The 19,975-nt window shown below is 37.7% G+C and overlaps 1 protein-coding gene across 2 annotated transcripts; it reads left to right on the top strand.

Annotated features, from left to right (window-relative positions):
- The first annotated feature begins 2,573 nt into the window (after positions 1 to 2,573).
- On the top strand, positions 2,574 to 16,584 carry LOC127630838 (ubiquitin-associated domain-containing protein 1). Of its 2 annotated transcripts, none has more exons than XM_052108663.1 (10): positions 2,574 to 3,017; positions 4,702 to 4,822; positions 4,932 to 5,005; positions 5,115 to 5,219; positions 5,328 to 5,430; positions 5,972 to 6,080; positions 6,628 to 6,898; positions 9,199 to 9,285; positions 9,933 to 10,071; positions 12,813 to 16,584. In XM_052108663.1, the coding sequence occupies exons 1-10, from the start codon at positions 2,880 to 2,882 to the stop codon at positions 12,926 to 12,928; spliced, it is 1,263 nt and encodes a 420-aa protein (XP_051964623.1). In that variant the 5' UTR covers positions 2,574 to 2,879; the 3' UTR covers positions 12,929 to 16,584. The 2 variants fall into 2 exon arrangements, with proteins under 2 accessions (XP_051964623.1, XP_051964614.1); XM_052108654.1 differs by having other exon boundaries at positions 2,581 to 3,017; positions 5,112 to 5,219.
- Positions 16,585 to 19,975: the final 3,391 nt, after the last annotated feature.

Below are 19,975 nucleotides of genomic sequence, written 5' to 3'. Positions count from 1 at the left end.
GAGAACAGTTTTCTTCTACATGGAAGATGTACAAGATCGCCGCCTATTGATGTGGAAGACACAATTCACACACAGTTAAAAGCCTCTGAGATTTGAAATTTACAAGCTAGAATTTAGTTAGGAAAAATGTTAATTGCTGTATATCAAACAGAAAAATAAATGCATTTTGTGGAGTGGAGTAATGTTCATTATAATACTGGGTAAGGCTCTTTGGGACGGTCCTCAGCTGGTTAAAGTCATATCTAGGGGGCCTGGGTAACTCGGCGACTAAAGATGCTGACTACCACCCCTGGAGTCGCAAGTTCGAATCCAGGGTGTGCTGAGTGACTCCAACCAGGTCTCCTAAGCAACCAAATTGGCCCGGTTGCTAGGGAGGGTAGAGTCACATGGAGTAAACTCCTCGTGGTCGCTATAATGTGGTTCGCTCTCAGTGGGGCATGTGGGGAGTTGTGTGTGGATGCCACGGCAAATAGCATGGTCCTCCACACACGTTATGTCTCCACGATAACATACTCAACAAGACACATGAGAAGATGTGCGGATTGACAGTCTCAGATGTGGAGGCAACTGAGATTCATCCTCCACCACCCAGATTGAGGTGAGTCACTATGCCACCACGAGGACCTAGATCGCATTGGGAAATGGGCATTCCAAATTGGGGAGAAAAATCACAAAAAATAAAAAATGTATATCTAGAAGGGAGGGGATACTATGTGAACACAGGCAACTATGAATCTGAGTGGACATCCATGACGTGTGGAGTCCCACAAGAGTCAATTCTTGCATGCTCCAGTTCAACCTGTAGACAAGTCAAGTCGATTTTATTGTCGTTCAACCATATACAGTTAGTAAAGTACACAGCGAAACGAGACAACGTTCCTCCAGGACCATGGTGCTACATAAATCAACATAGGACAAACCCAGAACCACATGAGACTACACAGACTAAATAACATTTCTACATAAAGTGCACGTGCAAACGTGTGCAAAAAGTACGGGACAGTACAATAAATTACTAAAAGGAACAGGACAATATAGGCACAGTGAGAGACAGTGCAGAGCCGACCAGTACACATGTAATAGAGTAGTGCAAAAAGATGACACTTTCTAAAATGCTAAATGTAAACATAACATACTATGCAATAGTGTTCTATGGACATAGCAGTTATTGAGGTAGCAGCCAGGTATAAAGTGACAATGAATTAAAGTGCAACTCTATGTGCAAAAGTTGGATGGTGTACAGGTGTGCATGTGTGTGTGTGTCAGTCCAGTCCCTGAGTATTGAGGAGTCTGATGGCTGGGGGGAAGAAGCTGTTTGCACAGGTATATGCTCCCATTAGGCCACATTATGAATATGAAAATTGTGAAATAAAAAATGTGCATACTATAGCTATGCAGACGACACCCAGATCTACCTAGCTCTATAACCAAATGACGACACCTCCCCCCCTAGACTTTCTGTGCCTTTGCATTAGTTTGATGTGCCAAAACGTCCTACAATTAAACAACGACAAGAGAAGAGGTCATTGTGTTTGGCAACAAAAGTGAAATGCCCAAGGTGAACACATACCTTGACTCAAAGGGTCAAAAGAAAACAAAATTAAGTCAGAAATCTTGCTGTCATTTGAATCAGTCCTTAGTTTCTATAGTCACATCAAAGCAATAACTAAATCAGCCTACTATCATCTCAAAAACAGTGAAAATTAGATGTTTTGTATCCAGTCAAGACTCAGAGAAACATGTTCATGCATTCATCTCCAGTAGGGTGGATTACTGCAAAGGTCTCCTCACAGACCATCCCAAAAAGACCATTAGACACCTGCAGCTCATACTGAATGCTGTTGCCAGGATTCTGACCTGAACCAAAAAATCAGAGCATATTACTCCAGTCCTCAGGTCTTTAAACTGGCATCCAGTTACATTTAGAATTGATTTTAAAGTACTATTACTTGTTTTAAATCACTCAATGGCCTAGAATCAAAATACATTTTAGATATGGATGGTAAATATAAACCTAACAGAGCTCAGATTATTAGGATCAAGACAGTTAGAAATAACAAGCATTCACTCAAAACAAGGTGAGACAGTGTTTAGCTGCTATGCCACCCACAGTTGGAACATCTTCCAGAAGAGGTCAGATGTGCTTCAACAGTAGGGACATTCAAGTCCAGACTGAAAACATATCTGGTTAACGATGTGTTTATAGACTGAGTACTTGGATTTACTGATTGCACTGCTCTCAATAATTTTATTTCTGTAATCCTTTCCTTTTTTATTCATTTTAAAAATATATTTTTAATTATTATTATTTATTTTATTACTTTTTTCTTATTTCTTGATCTTAATAGCTTTTGAAATTATTTTGTATGCATCTTGTATTTTTTGTACTCATTTTTATGTAAAGCGCCATTGTGTATGAAATGTGATATATAAATACATCTGCCTTGCCTTGAAGATGAAAACACTGCTCTCTTCAACGTGGCTGCCCTCCAGTGTAAGGTCTCGTGTGCTCACATGTTAGGCTGATTTGTGAGCCTGCAGAAAGTCGCGTCTTCGTTTATGCGTATATCCACCAATCATATTAAACAAGCTCACGCCTGCGCAGTAGACTGCTGCTGTCGCTCTCGCATCGCAGGTGTCAACAGAGTCAGTGATCCTGCCGCAGCTGCGAGAGGGGAACCTACCTATCCCATTGAATATACCAGTCCATCAGAGCGGGCAGCAGTACAGATCGGACGGCCTAAAAATGATCGAATGAGACCTTGAGCTCGTCTCTGTTGCCAGGGCAGCTTTACGCGGGGAAGAGCGGGGCAGCTAGCCGCGGTTGTCCGGACTTGCGGAGCGTCTTCAGCGGGGAGCGCTGCTGTTCTGCTGCTAAAATGTTCGTTCAAGAGGAGAAGATCTTCGCAGGCAAAGTCCTGAAGGTCCACGTCTGCACCATGGAAGGCGCAGAGTGGCTGGAGGAAGTCACGGAAGACACCACTATAGAGAAACTCAAGGAGAAATGCCTGAAGCATGTAGGTATCAGAGAAATCTGCCACTTTTGTATGCTGTCATCGGTTAGCTGGCACTGTTAGCCGATTCGGGTAGGACAGGCCCGGCTGGATTGTCGGAGTCATTGCCAAGTATTTTTAGTTACTAGCAGACAAGTGCTATTTATAATTTAGCAAACTGTCCCGTCACCTCGGGCGCTGTTGCTGTTCTGTACTAGCACTGTCTATACTGCTTGACCTGCTGGTAACTGACAAGGACTTGTTGACATTCTCACTGTATATCTTTACACACGTGTGCTCGCCAAAACAAGTTGAGGCATTCAGATGTTGAGTACTGAGGATTTGATACTCTCAATTTTATGACCTGAAAGTGCTGGATAGACGTGTTCATAATCACTTTAGCTGGTGGCACCACAGGGTTTAAGGGTGATTTTCACAAAACATGTCAAGACACTGTCCTGGTCATATTTAATCCCAAATCAATACAAAACATTTGTTAAATTATATTTTGAGAATTATAGGGTACAACGGTGCTAAACGTCCCCCTGGGTCAAAAGGCACTTTGTAAAGCAAATATTACCACAGTACTTTCCTTGCAACCTGTTTGCCACTTTACACTGTAAAATATTCATGATACATGAGATCTAAAGTTCGATTGTGAGGTCATTTGATCTAAAATGTTATCATTTTTTTTAAATGTTGCAATTTTGTGTATCCTGTATTATGTGAATCCCTGAAATTATCAAATGTATTTTTAGACAAAATTCTTAATTGTAACTTTCAGTTTTGTTTAAGGTCATTAAAACAAAATTATTGTTTTTTTTATTTAAATAATTGTCCAATAAGTGAAAGGATAGTATTTGGGGTAAAACGCCCCCCTGTTGCAGGGGAAGAGTGTTCAAAGTGGGCTCACATTGACTGATCCAATCACAATGGAGATTCATTTGTTTATAGAATATTTTATATTTAATGTAATGCCAAATGTGATTGAAATTAACAAAAATATTGTTAACCTTTTTGCTGAAGTGGATATTTTGAATAATTATTATCTGAATTTGTCACTCAAAGCATCTTGGTCTCTCAAATGTATTTGCTTAAGTTGACAAATTTTACCTTTAACTATTGTCCCTGTATTTACATGATATGGCTATAACCCCCCTGACAGCCTATTATCCCAAATTGGGGTAAATGGCTCCCTCAACATTATATATATATATATATATATATATATATATATATATATATATATATATATAGATTTTCAGTCAAAACAACCTTCTGTTATTATTTATTTTCACAGAATTTATGTTGCTCCATCAATATTCAATAAAAAGAAGAAAAAAAATCAATCTTGATACACTTTGTAACTGGAAAAGAAAGCACATTTTCCTTATCAATTATATACAAGTACCCTATCAATTATATTAAATGAGAATGGTGTTGTGTGTCTAAAAATATGCTTCATTTTCTAACTGGAAAATATAATTTCTTATTTGTTTCCTAGACATTTTCTAGAGGGATTCATGAGAATCAAACCATTTAAGAAATAACGGTATCAAATATATTTATGTTCATGAAACCTAAATAACCTTTACACTAATAAGCCTTTGCGCTAATGTGCTCCCAATTTGCCTCAGATTCAAACAGCCATTTGTATTCTTTGGAAATGTGTAGAAATGCCCAGTGCTTTGTTTCTCTTCACTTACAGTGTGTCCGTGGAAGTTTAGAAGATCCGAAAACACTTACACATCACAAACTCATCCATTCTGCCACTGAGAGAATTCTCACCGAATCCAAAACAGTTGCAGAGGAAAATCTTAAAGATAAAGGTATTGAAGCTGTGGTGTTTCAAGAGTGTACCATTGTGTTTTGCACAATGTTGTATTTAAAACCAGATTTTGACAATCACACAACCTGGTTTATTTTTTTGTCTTCTAGATTGCTTGTTATTGATTAAGAAAAGGCCACCACCGGCTCCACCAAAAATGGCTGACGTATCTGCAGAAGAGAAGGTACATGACAAATATAGCGCCTCTTTAAAAGTTGCTCAGTGTGTTTTCCAATGCATTATACATCTAAGCTGTTTGATTCTGCTAAATTGTTTGTGCTTGCTGACAGAAGAAGCAAGAGAACAAAGCTCCGGATAAGGACGCCATCCTCAAAGCCACAGCAAATCTGTCCACTCGCAACACTGACCGTACAGTAACTCAGCACAACATTAGAGATGTGGGTACTTGCATTCTGTTCATTTCAAGTGTTTCTCTTCTAAATTTCAAATGGCTTATTTAGCCTCAGAATACATTGTTTTAATTTGTTCGATTTGTTGTTTATCAGTTTCAGACAGAACTGAGGAAGATTCTGGTCTCACTTATTGAGGTGGCTCAGAAACTGCTGGCTTTGAATCCAGATGCTGTTGAACTCTTCAAAAAGGCCAATGGTAGGCAATGGATGAATGATGGATGGAAAGACACCTTAATGGATTAAACAAATTGAAGGCTGGCAAAATATTACCAAAAAAGTGCTATGCTAATACTATGTATTTTTATTTTTTTTGAGACATACGTCTAAGTGCAGAGATCTTCAACTCTGTTCCTGGGGACCCACAGCACTGCATATTTTAGAGGTCACCTTATTTAACACACCTGATTGAAATCATCAACTCATTAGTAAAGGCTCCATGACCTAAACTGGGTTTGTCAGATAAGGGAGACTAACAAAATGTGCAGTGTTGTGGGTCCCCAGGAACAGAGTTGAAGACCTCTGCCTTAGTGTATGAAAATGTATTAAAAAATTCAGTATATATCAAAGTGGTAAAAATTTGTATACATCTGAGTACTATTTAATTACTGTTTGATGTCAATACCGTACCATGGTAAGGGGTTGTTCTTAGGTCTCATAACTACACAGACCCTTTAAGATGTAAATTTGCTCTTTTTGGCAAATGATGGTGAGTGAATTTTCTGTCTCCTCTATGTCAGCCATGCTGGATGAGGATGAGGAGGACCGGGTGGATGAAACAGCCCTGCAACAGCTGACTGAGATGGGTTTCCCTGAGAGTCGTGCAGTGAAGGCTCTGCGCTTAAATCAGTGAGTAGTCACAATTGTTGAATAGTCTAATCCTGAATTAGTCAAAGTTAGCCAATTTGCTTACTTCTTGATTTGTTATGCTGTAAGTACAAATCGGAACTTGCTTGACAGATTTTATCTTTCATATTATTATTTGCTTTGATAATCAAAAGTGAATGTCTATATGAAACACCTCCTATTATCGGTGTATTAGTGAAGGAACTTTCCTTATCGATTCAGTTCACGAGACATTACTGAACACTTTGGGGAATTCCTTTTACATGACCTAATTGAAGCCTTTGTATCACATCTTATGTTATTAACTCATGAATGCCTTACTTATATTTGTCAATGAACAATAAACTGGGATAGTAGAATGTATTTTGACAAAAAAAAGTTACATACTTCACCTTTAAGTAAAGCAGGTCGCTGATTTAAAGCAATGTGAACAGGGCTTTAGGTTAGATGTTTTGGATTTTGGTGGTGCTGCATGTAAAAAATCATCAATAAATTCCAACTATTACTGGATAAAATCAGTGTCACTAATAACTAATCACTCTCTCTGCAGCATGTCTGTGACCCAGGCTATGGAATGGCTGATTGAGCATGTAGATGATCCCATGGTTGACACACCTCTACCTGGACAGGACACCCCAGGGGCGGCAGCCGCAGCCGCCGCTGCTGCAGTCCCAGTCCCAGCCCTAGGTCCCTCCACCACAGCTTCAGGTGTCCAAGGCCGTCTCATCACCCAGTCCAGCACAGAGGAGGCCAAACAGGATGAGCTGATAGAAATCTTCAAAAGGATCAGAAGGAAAAGAGAGTTCAGGCCAGACTCACGGGTTAGTGTCATGTGGGCTTAAAACCAAGTATTGTGAATAGTTTCCTTTGACACACAGTCAGTGTTAACAACTGATTGCCAAGAGGATAGAGACTAAAGTGTCAGATACAAAATCTGTTTTTTTAGAGCAATAAACAAAATTAATACTAGTGGTGCAAAGACAAGCATCTCTATTACTATTGCTCATATTTGGAAGTATGGATTTTTCAAAACCCCTAACTATAACTATTAATATATAATATTCGGTGTGTAACTCGTCCCACACTATTTGTGCTATCTCAAATTGTACAGCTTGTTGAGGAGAGGTGTGCTGTTACTTCTTTAAGTTATCAGACTTAAGATTTTCGACTGGCGCATAATAAAATGTGCAAAAAATCCCAGACTTACCTAGGCTATATTTAGTAACAGAATAACTCTTTTTGACTTGGCCCAGTAAACAACCACCTAGTAACACTCTAGAAACCACCAATAAGAACCTTGCAACATTCTGAAACCAAATTGTAAAGCTCTGGCCACTAGTCATAACATCTTTGTGGTGAATTCTACATGGGCAAGCACCACTCACATTTTCTTTACAAAGTGTTAAATTCTTATTAAGGATATTTTTGTTCTTTGTCCTACGTACGTAGGTCCACAATTCGTACGTACGTAGGTCCACAATTTGTACATGCTTATGTACCACAATTCTTGTACGTATGTAGGTCCACAATTCGTACGTACGTATTGTGGACCTACGTCCGTCCATACAGTTGAAGCCAGAAGTTTATATACACTTAGGTTGAAGTCATTAAAACAAATTTTTTAACCACTCCACAGATTTAAAATTAGCAAACTATAGTTTTCGCAAGTCGTTTAGGACATCTACTTTGTGAATGACACAAGTCATTTTTCCAACAATTATTTACAGACAGATGGTTTCATTTTAATTAACTATATCACAATTCCAGTGGGTCAGAAGTTTACATACACTAAGTTAACTGTGCCTTTAAGCAGCTTTGAAACCTACAGAAAATTACGTCAAGCTTTTAGACAATTGGCTTCTGATAGGCTAATTGGAGTCAATTGGAGGTGTTCCTGTGGATGTATATTAAGGCCTACTTGCAAACTCAGTGCCTCTTTGCTTGACATCATGGGAAAATCAAAAGAAATCACCCAAGACCTCAGAAAATAGTTATGGACCTCCACAAATCTGGTTCATCCTTGGGAGCAATTTCCAAATGCCTGAAGGTAACACGTTCATCTGTACAAACAAAAGTACACAAGTATAAACACCATGTGACCACACAGCCATCATACCGCTCAGGAAGGAAATGCATTCTGTTTCTTAGAGATGAACGTAGTTTGGTGCGAAAAGTGCAAATCAATCCCAAAACAACAGCAAAGGACCTTGTTAAGATAACAGGTAGACAAGTATCTATATCCACAGTAAAACGTGTCCTATATCGACATAACCTGAAAAGGCTGCTCAGCAAGGAAGAAGGCACTGCTCCAAAACCACCATAAAAAAGCCAGACTAAAGTTTGCAAGTGCACATGAGGACAAATATCTTAATTTTTAGAGAAATGTCCTCTGGTCTGATGAAACAAAAATTGATAACCATTGTTATGTTTGGAGGAAAAAGGTGTGAGGCTTGCAAGCTGAAGAACACCATCCCAAGCATGGGGGTGGCAGCATCATGTTTTGGGGGTGTGTTGCTGCAGGAGGGACCGGTGCACTTCACAAAATAGATGTCATCACGAGGAAGGAAATTTATGCAGATATATTGAAGCAACATCTCAAGACATCAGCCAGGAAGTTAAAGCTCGGTCACAAATGGGTCCAAATTGAAAATTACCCCATGTATACCTCCAAAGTTGTGACCAAATGGCTTAAGGACAACAAATTCAAGGTATTGGAGTGGCCATCACAAAGCCCTGACCTCAATTCGAAAATGTGTGGGCAGAACTGAAAAAGCATGTGCGAACAAGGAGGCCTACAAACTTGACTCAGTTACACCAGTTCTGTCTGGAGGAATGGACCAAAATTCCAGCAATTTAAAGGCAATGCTACCAACTACTAACAAAGTGTATGCAAACTACTGACCCACTGGGAATGTGATGAAATAACTCTACTATTATTATTCTGACATTTCACATTCTTAAAATAGTGATCCTAACTGACCAAAGACAGGGAAAGTTTTCTAAGATTAAATCTCAGGAATTGTGAAAAACTTGAGTTGAAATGAATTTGGCTAAGGTGCACGGTAACTTCTGACTTCAACTGTATGCATGAGCATTGTCTTGTATTTTTGTTTGTGTGCAGGCAGTTATTGCGCTGATGGAGATGGGTTTTGACGAGAAGGAGGTTATTGATGCACTCCGTGTCAATAATAATCAACAGGATGCTGCTGTATGTAAACGATCATGTATAGACTGTTATATTTTACCAGCTAATCAGATTAAAATCACCTACTTCCATGAAATACAGTGGGACACAAAAGTATGAGACCACTAGTGAAAATAATTATATTTTTTATTTATTTTAATACAGTTTTCATTACAAATTTATATTGTTAGCATAACAATCTTAGTGAAAGTTGAATTTCACAATTAACAGAATTTCATAGGATTTTTTGTTTCCCCTTTCACTTTAATGACAGCATGCATTCAAGCTGGCATAGTCGGTTTGTGAAAAACCTGATGATCCATGTTATCCCAGCATGATTTGAGAATGTTCCAAAAACCATCTTGTGCACTTTAATGGAAGCAAGGACTCCTTTACAAATAAGTTAGCATTGTTAATGTCACAAATTTGCTTATTTGATTAGTAAACTATATTTATTTAATATAATACATATTTTAAATGTATTTTATGTCATAAGTTTTCTTATACTTAAACATTTTCAAAAGCCTAAATCTTTGATTGATTTCAGGTTTAAATTAGATTTTGAATCCTAGGTTTTTTATGGCAATGCTACATATGGGGGATACTCCATTTTTCATATCCTTGTTTGAGTACTTTTCTTATTTTTTTATTAAACCCCTGTTCCCATTCAGTGTGAATGGCTGCTAGGTGACAGAAAGCCCACCCCTGAGGATCTGGACAAAGGCATTGATACCAACAGTCCCCTGTTTCAGGCCATTCTGGAAAACCCTGTGGTACAGCTTGGTCTCACAAATCCCAAGACTCTCTTAGGTGAGAAGTACACTAAACGACGGCACCCTGCAACTCAGTCTTGTTTTTTGTCATGCTGGTGTGAACACTTCAGGACTGTAGTGTATCAACTACACGACCATTTGTCCCTGACTGACACCCTGTATACACTCAAGATGCGTTTTGGGTGGTCTGATCACAAATTTTCAATCGAGACACATCACTGTTACACCTGGTTGTCTCTTTTGAACACTTATGTTCGAATTTTGTGTGGAGAGCCTCTGATTTCACGAGGACATACATCAGTTATTACATCTGTGTATTACTAAATCATAATAAAGTGCAAAAAAGTCAAAGATGATAAAGCGGAAAGAAAACGGTGCACAATTTCTCTTAATTATTCGCAAATATGACATTTAGAGCAGAGTTATTTTAGTGCAGTATCTGTAACCTGAGCTTCTAATATGCATGCTTCTGGATTTCGTTATGTTACTGTGCTCATTAATGGATTAGCTTTTTTAAATGTTCAGATTGTATGGCTATTTCCCTTAAAATCCACTCATTACTGGCAAAAAACTGCCCATTGCAGATGCCTTTAACTTCATCCCGTGTCAAACTTATCGCCCAAAATGCATCTTAAAATTAAGTTAACGAAATTAATTCACAAACTCACACACTTTTTTTCTTGATAACATGACAACAAACATGAAAGAACAACTCTCCCATTTTTGCGATTATTGGCACCTTTTGCAAAATGAAAAAGTGGGTGAGGTTGTCTTTTCTCCTGCTACCAATACATTACTTTACATTTATGCATTTGGCAGACGCTTTTATCCAAAGCCACTTACAGAGCCCTTATTACTACCCCCCGGAGCAACCTGGAGTTAAGTGCCTTGCTCAAGGACACAATGGTGGTGGCTGTGGGGATCGAACCTACAACCTCCTGATTACCAGATTACCAGTTATGTGCTTTAGACCACTACACCACCACCACTCCCCACTCACGTGCCCATTTTGCTATTTGCATAAGGAAACATTTAAGAAAAACTGTTGAAAAATAATAAAGACAGTGGTTAGGGAGATGTGGGTGTTTTATTTTATTTTCTAATCATTTATTTTCTTCTGCTACCTAATACCTTGCCCCCCCTCTTGTGCTCTCTCTATATTTAATTGGCTGTGGCTCATTTTCGATCTTTTACTCCTCGAGATTGTGCACACACTGTAACTTCTGGGACTAGTCTCGGTAAGTCGCAAGAGTGTGCTCACTTATAAGACCATTCGTCATGAGATCAGAGACCTCTCGTCGCAGACTCAAAACATGAGTGGTATAGGCTTTACTAAATATTTAAATCTTCTTGTTCCTTTCAGATTTTTCTTTTACAAAGTTTCTTCCATGCTTGCACTAACAATGCCAAAGTGTTTGTGAACTGCATTTTCTAGTGCTATCACAGATTGCATAACATTGATACTAGGGCTGAATTGGACAAAACATTTTTTTTGATTATTTTGAAAAATATTGTAAATGCGATTTGAAACATTGATATGATTAATGTTTAAAAAAAATAGCAAGTGACTCTTTTTGACCAATTTTAAGTCATGGGAAAAAATGCTTTACTGCTAATAGAAATATTGTTCAAGAAGCGTTCACGCTTAAGTCCTCTTAAAAAGAACCAAACGGAATATATTAAAAGCACTTTTTTTTTTATTTATTAATTATCGGTTTCCTTATTTGAAAAGTTTTAGTGCAGCGGTTGATTGACAGGTAGAACTTTCACCCTAGAACTAGAATTCACCACACTCGCACAAAAACAGAAAGCTGAGGCTGTGGTGGGCACAGGCTCACCAAAACTGGACACAGACTGGAAAAACATCAGCTGGTATGATAAAACTGGATTTCTGCTGAGGTACACAAATGGTACAAAAATCTGCTTTCTGCTCTTGGCTGTCAGTAGTGGAACCCAACATGGTCTTCTGCTGTTGTAGTCTATCCGCCTCAAGGTTCGACATGTTGTGCATTCTGAGATGATATTCTGCTCACTTCATTTGTACAGAGGGGTTATCCGAGTTACTGTAGCTTCTCGAGATTCCAGTTTCTGTCAGCTCGAACCAGTCTGACCATTCTCCGTTGACCTCTCATCAACAAGGTGTTTCTGTCACATTCTGAGTAAACTCTAGAGACTGTTCTGATGTGAAAATTAACTGAAGATCCTGACCCGTATTTGAATGATTTTATGCATTACACTGCTGCCACTTGATTGGCTGATTAGATAATTACATAAGTAGATGTAAAGGTGTTCCTAATAAAGTGCTCGGTGAGTGTGTAGATGAAGATGTTTACATTTACAGAAGTGGAAAAGCAGAATGAAAAACAATCAGTGGAGACAAATATGTTCAAAATGATGTAAAATCACACGAGATTCCATGTCATATGAGTGGCCTAAAAAAGGCCTACATTCTCTAAGGGTAGTCCCCCTCCTGCTGGATGTGATGTTAAGATAACATTACCAGCTTAATACTACTTGTTTTATCTCACTAAACTGTCTAATGTGCCTGTGAATAGGGTTATTCTACAATGGCATCAGTAACCAAACACCATTTTGCTTTTGCATGATGCTGCATCCACGCTGATAGTTGTCAGTATAAAGTCTACGACCACTTTTGTATCAGTCAGCAAAACATAAGATACCTAGTGCACTTTAAACTGTATTTTCAATTTCGGTGCTGTTCAATCTTTGTCAGTTGTTGGTTTGATGCAGCTGAGATGTGTTTCCTTGGCTTTGCAGCGTTTGAAGACATGCTGGAAAACCCGCTGAACAGCACGCAGTGGATGAATGACCCTGAGACGGGTCCTGTCATGCTCCAGATATCCCGGATCTTCCAGACACTCAACCGCACGTAAAGCACACCTAATAACTGGAGCGGTCCGAACTAGGGGAAAAAGATAATCATTTGTAAGAGAAGTGTTTGTGCTTGTGTGTGCTTGTGTGTGCTTGTGTGTGCTTGTGTGTGTGTGTGTGTGTGTGTGTGTGTGTGTGTGTGTGTGTGTGTGTGTGTGTGTGTGTGTGTGTGTGTGAGCGTGTATTTATCACTTTGTGGGGACCAAATGTCCCCATAAGGATAGTAAAACCCGAAAGTTTTGACCTTGTGGGGACATTTTGTCGGTCCCCATGAGGAAAACAGCTTATAAATCATATTAAATTATGTTTTTTGAAAATGTAAAAATGCAGAATGTTTTCTGTGAGGGTTAGGTTTAGGGGTAGGGTTAGGTTTAGGGGATAGAATATAAAGTTTGTACAGTATAAAAACCATTATGTCTATGGAAAGTCCCCATAAAACATGGAAACACAATGTGTGTGTGTGTGTGTGTGTGTGTGTGTGTGTGTGTGTGTGTGTGTGTGTGTGTGTGTGTGTGTGTGTGTGTGTGTGTGTGTGTGTGTGTGTGTGGCATGACTATTGTTTTAAGTGGAAACTTCACAGAAGATGAATGTAAAAAAAAACAAAAAACATTGATGACATTTTCACATCATATTATACAAAGGAAAATATCTATTTTAACTCTACACAACACTTGTAAAAAAATATATGTAAGCAGTAACTTAAGGATAAATTGCTAACTTCATGATTTAGTTCATGTTTTAATAATATCTGTTTTTAATTATATTTAGCACATAGTTTATTTTATAATAATTCACTAATTGGCCATCTAAAAGGAGAAAAGAGAATTTCAATCATACACTTTTGTATGATACTTGTGCTGAAAGATCAAGTTACAACCAATTTATTTAACACATTTAAATGGTACCTTTTGTCATAGTTTAAAGGAATAATTCACCCAAAAATGAAAATTCTCTCATACATTTACCCTCATGCCATCCCAGGTGTATTTTACTTTTTCTTCAACTGAACACAAATAAAGATTTTAAGAAGAAAGTCTCTGCTCTGTTGGTCTTTACAATGCAAGTGAATGGTGGCCAGAACTTTGAAGCTTAAAAAAGCACATAAAGGCAGCATAAATGTAATCCAAACGACTCCAGTGATTTAATCTATATCAACATTTTCATACATATTCAGAAGTTATATGATAGATGTGGGTGAGAATCAGATCAATATTTAAGTCGTTTTTTAAATCTTCCACTGCTTTTGTTTTTAGTTATTTGTATTCTTCATGCATATAGCCACCTACTGGGCAGGGAGGAGAATTTATATTAATAATGTAAATATTAATCAATTAAATATTGATCTGTTTCCAACCCACACCTATCATATCGCTTATGAAGTTATGTATTTAACCACTGGAGTCTTATGGATTACTTTATGCTGCCTTTATATGCCTATGCTTTATAGGACCTTAAAAGTTCTAGCCACCGTTCACTTTGTATTGACCTACAGAGCTGAGATATTCTTCTAAAAATATTAATTATGTTCAGCAGAAGAAAGAAAATCATACACATCTGGAATGGCATGAGAGTGAGTAAATGATGAGAGAATTTTCATTATTTGGTAAACTATCCCTTTAACTTTTCTGTAGGGAGATAAATCATGTCAGTTCTGTTTTATTATTGGTTCAGAGATAAAAGATTATTAGTTCCCTCCAAAAAGCATGAATGTACTTTTGGGGGAAAAGGGAACCACCAGCAAATTTTGGCAACTCATCATTTGAAGACCATCAGAGATTTGTGGTTTCATTAACACTACAAACCTTTCTGTGACGTTGTGGTGGATGATGCAAAACCAATTTGTGGACATGTAATAGATATTGAAATTTAACCTGATCCCTTTGTTTCTCTTACCTTCTTTATTCTTTTGATCTTTTATACGGACGATTCAGGTTGAATCTGTCAAAATGGACTTGCGTCTGTTTCAATTCTATCAGTTTAGTCTTTAGGAGCTGTACAGAGAGTACAAAGATGGTATGCTTATGGTATGAGTACTGGACAGTTACCTTAGTTTGCTCTTTGTAACTCCTGCATCAGGGATTTTCAAGTGAAGTGTTACCTTTATATTCACTATCATGATCTGCACATGTTTAATGTGAATCTTACTTTACATGATTACAGGAGGGTGGATGGATCTTTTTTTTATTTTGTGAAAATAAAAAGAAATATCTTTCATAAATTGGTATTACTTAATCAGTCCCTTTGCATTTTTGCAGTCTGTTCAAGTCGGTTGTGTTTTATTACAATATGAATGATATACAGTATGCTCTAAATGTCACGTCACTCACTAGTCTTTGCATTGGAAATTCAGACTGCAATCAAAGTACACAACATTGTTATGTAAAGCTTCACTCCAGTACTCCATTATTTTAAGTTGAAGCAGATGTTTATATTGAAATTCCTTGTCTGTAGTGAAATGCAGAGGCATAATTTGCTGTGGGTGGAAATCTTTAATTTGTGCTCTCTTTGATATATTTGTGCTTGGATTTTGAAAGAAGAAATAAGTAATTTAACAATTCAGTCAGACTCTAGATTAAAAACATTATTTTAATGTTTCTGATATTAATTAAAAAATGTTTTTGTACATTTTGATTAACATCTCTGATAAATATATTACGGAAATGCTGTCATACCAAACACCATGTTTAGAATAATAGACAATTGTGTGAATTATATGAACTGTGCTTTTTTTTCTTTTCTTTGTTTGGCCGAGCTTGGAGTGTTTCCATTCATTATTTGAATCGTGTTGGTTTGAAGTGTGTGCTCAGGGGTTTCTTAGCCATACCTGGCAAATATCTGCTATAGTAATGCCTTCTTTATCAATAAAAATAATATTAGTTTAGTGATTGCATTATCTGATAACACTATGAATATATCTGGAATACTCTTTAAACGAAAACATACTATCCTTGTATGCTATTTATTTTGAGGCCAAATATAATCAATCATGAAACCGTTATAAGAAAGATTGTCATTATTGTCCATCATTATATACAGTTCTTAGAAGACCTCATCCACTGAATTAATGGACTATTTTCACTTCACTGTCTGAATGACTTTTAATGTATTTAAAGGATGATGTGTAACACACTGAGCATTTGAAATCAGACCAAGTTAAATATATAACATTTTTAATCTTAATTTTAGGTTAAGATATGTAGTTTATATTGTTTTGGAGGACTAGTCAATACAAGCTTCTATGCAATGCAAATTTTTTTCCCTGTTGCTTCAAAAGAAAAATCACAGGTTTCAGTATCACAATTAATTGAATATGTAGTATTTGATGTACACATTCAGACTGTATCCTTTCTTGTATTTGAATCAAATTTGGGTTGCATTAAGGGAAAGCTCAGAAGACTAGACAGAGCTTAAGGATTACAGTATTTAAAAATTTTGTTTTTAAGATTGATGTTCATTCATTTTCTTGATTGAACATGATCTGTTTTTGGAACCTATTCTTTCATTGTGTTAATGCCAGTTACTGAAAGATCTTGAAATAATCGTTTGCTAAGTTTCAGATATTTTTATTTTTTTTCTCTCATTAAAAAAAAATATCTTGAAAGACTGGTGGTGTTATGTTATCATTTTAACTTTTAGCTAAGTGTAAATGCAATTTCATACCCCCCCAACACACACGCTCTCAAGAGTTGAAATGTAACTTTTCTCAATCCAATGTTGAAAAGCCTGGTTTCATTGAAAATAATAATAAAAAAAATGTTTTTAAATGAATTGTAGCTGTGTGACTTTTTCCTCACCCTGTTTATATTTATTATTATTCTCAATGTTGTCTTGATCTTTTTCACTGTATCCAGTAATTAAAATCAAACAACAGTGACCATTATAACATACTTTGGTGATATTTAATGAACCCATTGAATTTCACCATTCAAAACATTTTCAAGACAATTAGAAAATAATAGAATAAAATATGTTTTTTTTTTCTTCTTCATATATTTCATATATTAAAGAGAAAATGCAACAAATCTATAACAGGATTCATTACTTTCACACTGAAACTTCATGAGACACAACTGTCTGTCAAACACATACTGAGCTAAACACATAAGATACACAAGTATTTTCTCAGGCACTTACTGAGTCTAAACAGATGCACGACTTACATAATTTCAGCAGAACACCTAAATGACAATAGTCATATCCTACTGTTCATGTGTTGCGCTTGTTATGGTTTACTTCCATGTTGTTGTTGTTTTTTTATTATCAAATATCAATGTCAAAAGTAAATCAAGTCAATCACTGAAACAACAGCATCACCTTGAGTAACAGATAGCATGTATAATATGCATGTGTACACAAATATGGGATACAGATAATTCAACATTATTGCACAGAAAATCAAAATGATATAGTATTTATATGTATGAATATATTTCTCATTTCTCTTGTAATAAAAAAATAAATAGATATTCTGTGATAGTAAACTTATATAGATATGAAATAATCATAAACCTATTTATGAAAGAGGGAAAAAACAACACTCTTATAGGGTCTCTAATGACCTTATATTTGGGAGTTAGTGTAAACTGTACAGGGTACTATACACAGGTACAGGAGTGGAATAAGGTCCCACTCAAGACTCGATGAATGCATTTAATTTGTGAACAATATATATATATATATATATATATATATATATATATATATATATATATACACACTCACTCACCTAAAGGATTATTAGGAACACCTGTTCAATTTCTCATTAATGCAATTATCTAATCAACCAATCACATGGCAGTTGCTTCAATGAATTTAGGGGGTGGTCCTGGTCAAGACAATCTCCTGAACTCCAAACTGAATGTCAGAATGGGAAAGAAAGGTGATTTAAGCAATTTTGAGCGTGGCATGGTTGTTGGTGCCAGACGGGCCGGTCTGAGTATTTCACAATCTGCTCAGTTACTGGGATTTTCACGCACAACCATTTCTAGGGTTTACAAAGAATGGTGTGAAAAGGGAAAACATCCAGTATGCGGCAGTCCTGTGGGCTGAAAATGCCTTGTTGATGCTAGAGGTCAGAGGAGAATGGGCTGACTGATTCAAGCTGATAGAAGAGCAACTTTGCCTGAAATAACCACTCGTTACAACCGAGGTATGCAGCAAAGCATTTGTGAAGCCACAACACGCACAACCTTGAGGCGGATGGGCTACAACAGCAGAAGACCCCACCGGGTACCACTCATCTCCACTACAAATAGGAAAAAGAGGCTACAATTTGCAAGAGCTCATAAAATTGGACAGTTGAAGACTGGAAAAATGTTGCCTGGTCTGATGAGTCTCGATTTCTGTTGAGACATTCAGATGGTAGAGTCAGAATTTGGCGTAAACAGAATGAGAACATGGATCCATCATGCCTTGTTACCACTGTGCAGGCTGGTGGTGGTGGTGTAATGGTGTGGGGGATGTTTTCTTGGCACACTTTAGGCCCCTTAGTGCCAATTGGGCATCGTTTAAATGTCACGGCCTACCTGAGCATTGTTTCTGACCATGTCCATCCCTTTATGGCCACCATGTACCCATCCTCTGATGGCTACTTCCAGCAGGATAATGCACCATGTCACAAAGCTCGAATCATTTCAAATTGGTTTCTTGAACATGACAATGAGTTCAATGTACTAAAATGGCCCCCACAGTCACCAGATCTCAACCCAATAGAGCATCTTTGGGATGTGGTGGAACGGGAGCTTCGTGCCCTGGATGTGCATCCCACAAATCTCCATCAACTGCAAGATGCTATCCTATCAATATGGGCCAACATTTCTAAAGAATGCTTTCAGCACCTTGTTGAATCAATGCCACATAGAATTAAGGCAGTTCTGAAGGCGAAAGGGGGTCAAACACAGTATTAGTATGGTGTTCCTAATAATCCTTTAGGTGAGTGTATGTACACAGCCATGGCCAAAAGTATTTGCAGTGACATAAGTTTTGTGTTTCGCAAAGTTTTCTGCTTCAGTTGTTGTGGTTGTTGATTCAAATTGTTTCTAGATTATTGTGCAGAGTGATCAGATGCATTTAAAATAATTGCAAAATGATTCATTGGACAAAAAACTTTATCACAAAAACACAAATTTCACTGTTTTTTGGCCCTGGCACAAAATGACCAGCTAACATAATTTCACTAATAATATCAGCAGCACCTGGGAAAGTGTGAACGAGAACTAGTCAGGTGAATCTCTATCATTCTGATTGGATTATAAGAGCAGACTGATTGCTATAAAAGGGGGGAAGAAATGTTTCCAATCATTGTGTTCTTGTTAGCAATGGTTACCTCTATAGAAAGACATGCAGCCATCAGCACTTTGCATCAAAATGGCCTCACATGCCAGGAAATTGCTGCAATGAATATTGCACCTGAAAGAACCATTTACCGGATCATCAAGAACTTCAAGGAGAGAGGTTCAACTGCAGTGAAGAAGGCTTCAGGACATCCCAGAGTGTCCAGCAAGTGCCAGGACCATCTCCGCCTGAGGAGTCAGCTATGGAATCGTGTCACCACCAGTGCAAATCTTGCTCAATGTTGGCAGCAGGTTGGTGTGAGTGCATCTGCACACACAGTGAGGTGAAGACTTTTGGACAATGGCCTGGTGTCAAGAAGGGCAGCAAAGAAGCCACTTCTCTCCAAGAAAAACATCAAGGACAGACTGAAATTCTGCAGGAAGTAAAAGGATTGGACCGCAGAAGACTGGTGCAAAGTTATTTTCTCTGAAGCCCCCTTCCGACTGTTTGTGACATCTGGAATTCGATAGTCCGGAGAAGAAAAGGTGAACGCTACCATGAGTCCTGTGTCGTGCCAACAGTGAAACATCCTGAGACCATCCATGTGTAGGGTTGCTTTTCATTCAAGGGAGTGGGCTCTCTCACAATTCTGCCAAAAAACACTGCCATGAATAAAGAACGGTATCAAAACATCCTGCAAGAGCAACTTCGCCCAATGATCCAGGAGCAGCTTAGTGATGATCCGTGCATTTTCCAGCATGATGGAGCACCATGTC

The sequence above is a fragment of the Xyrauchen texanus genome, chromosome 3 (assembly GCF_025860055.1).
Source record: "Xyrauchen texanus isolate HMW12.3.18 chromosome 3, RBS_HiC_50CHRs, whole genome shotgun sequence".
In the NCBI taxonomy this organism is placed as follows: domain Eukaryota; kingdom Metazoa; phylum Chordata; class Actinopteri; order Cypriniformes; family Catostomidae; genus Xyrauchen; species Xyrauchen texanus.
This window is presented reverse-complemented; position numbering and strand designations above follow the sequence as displayed.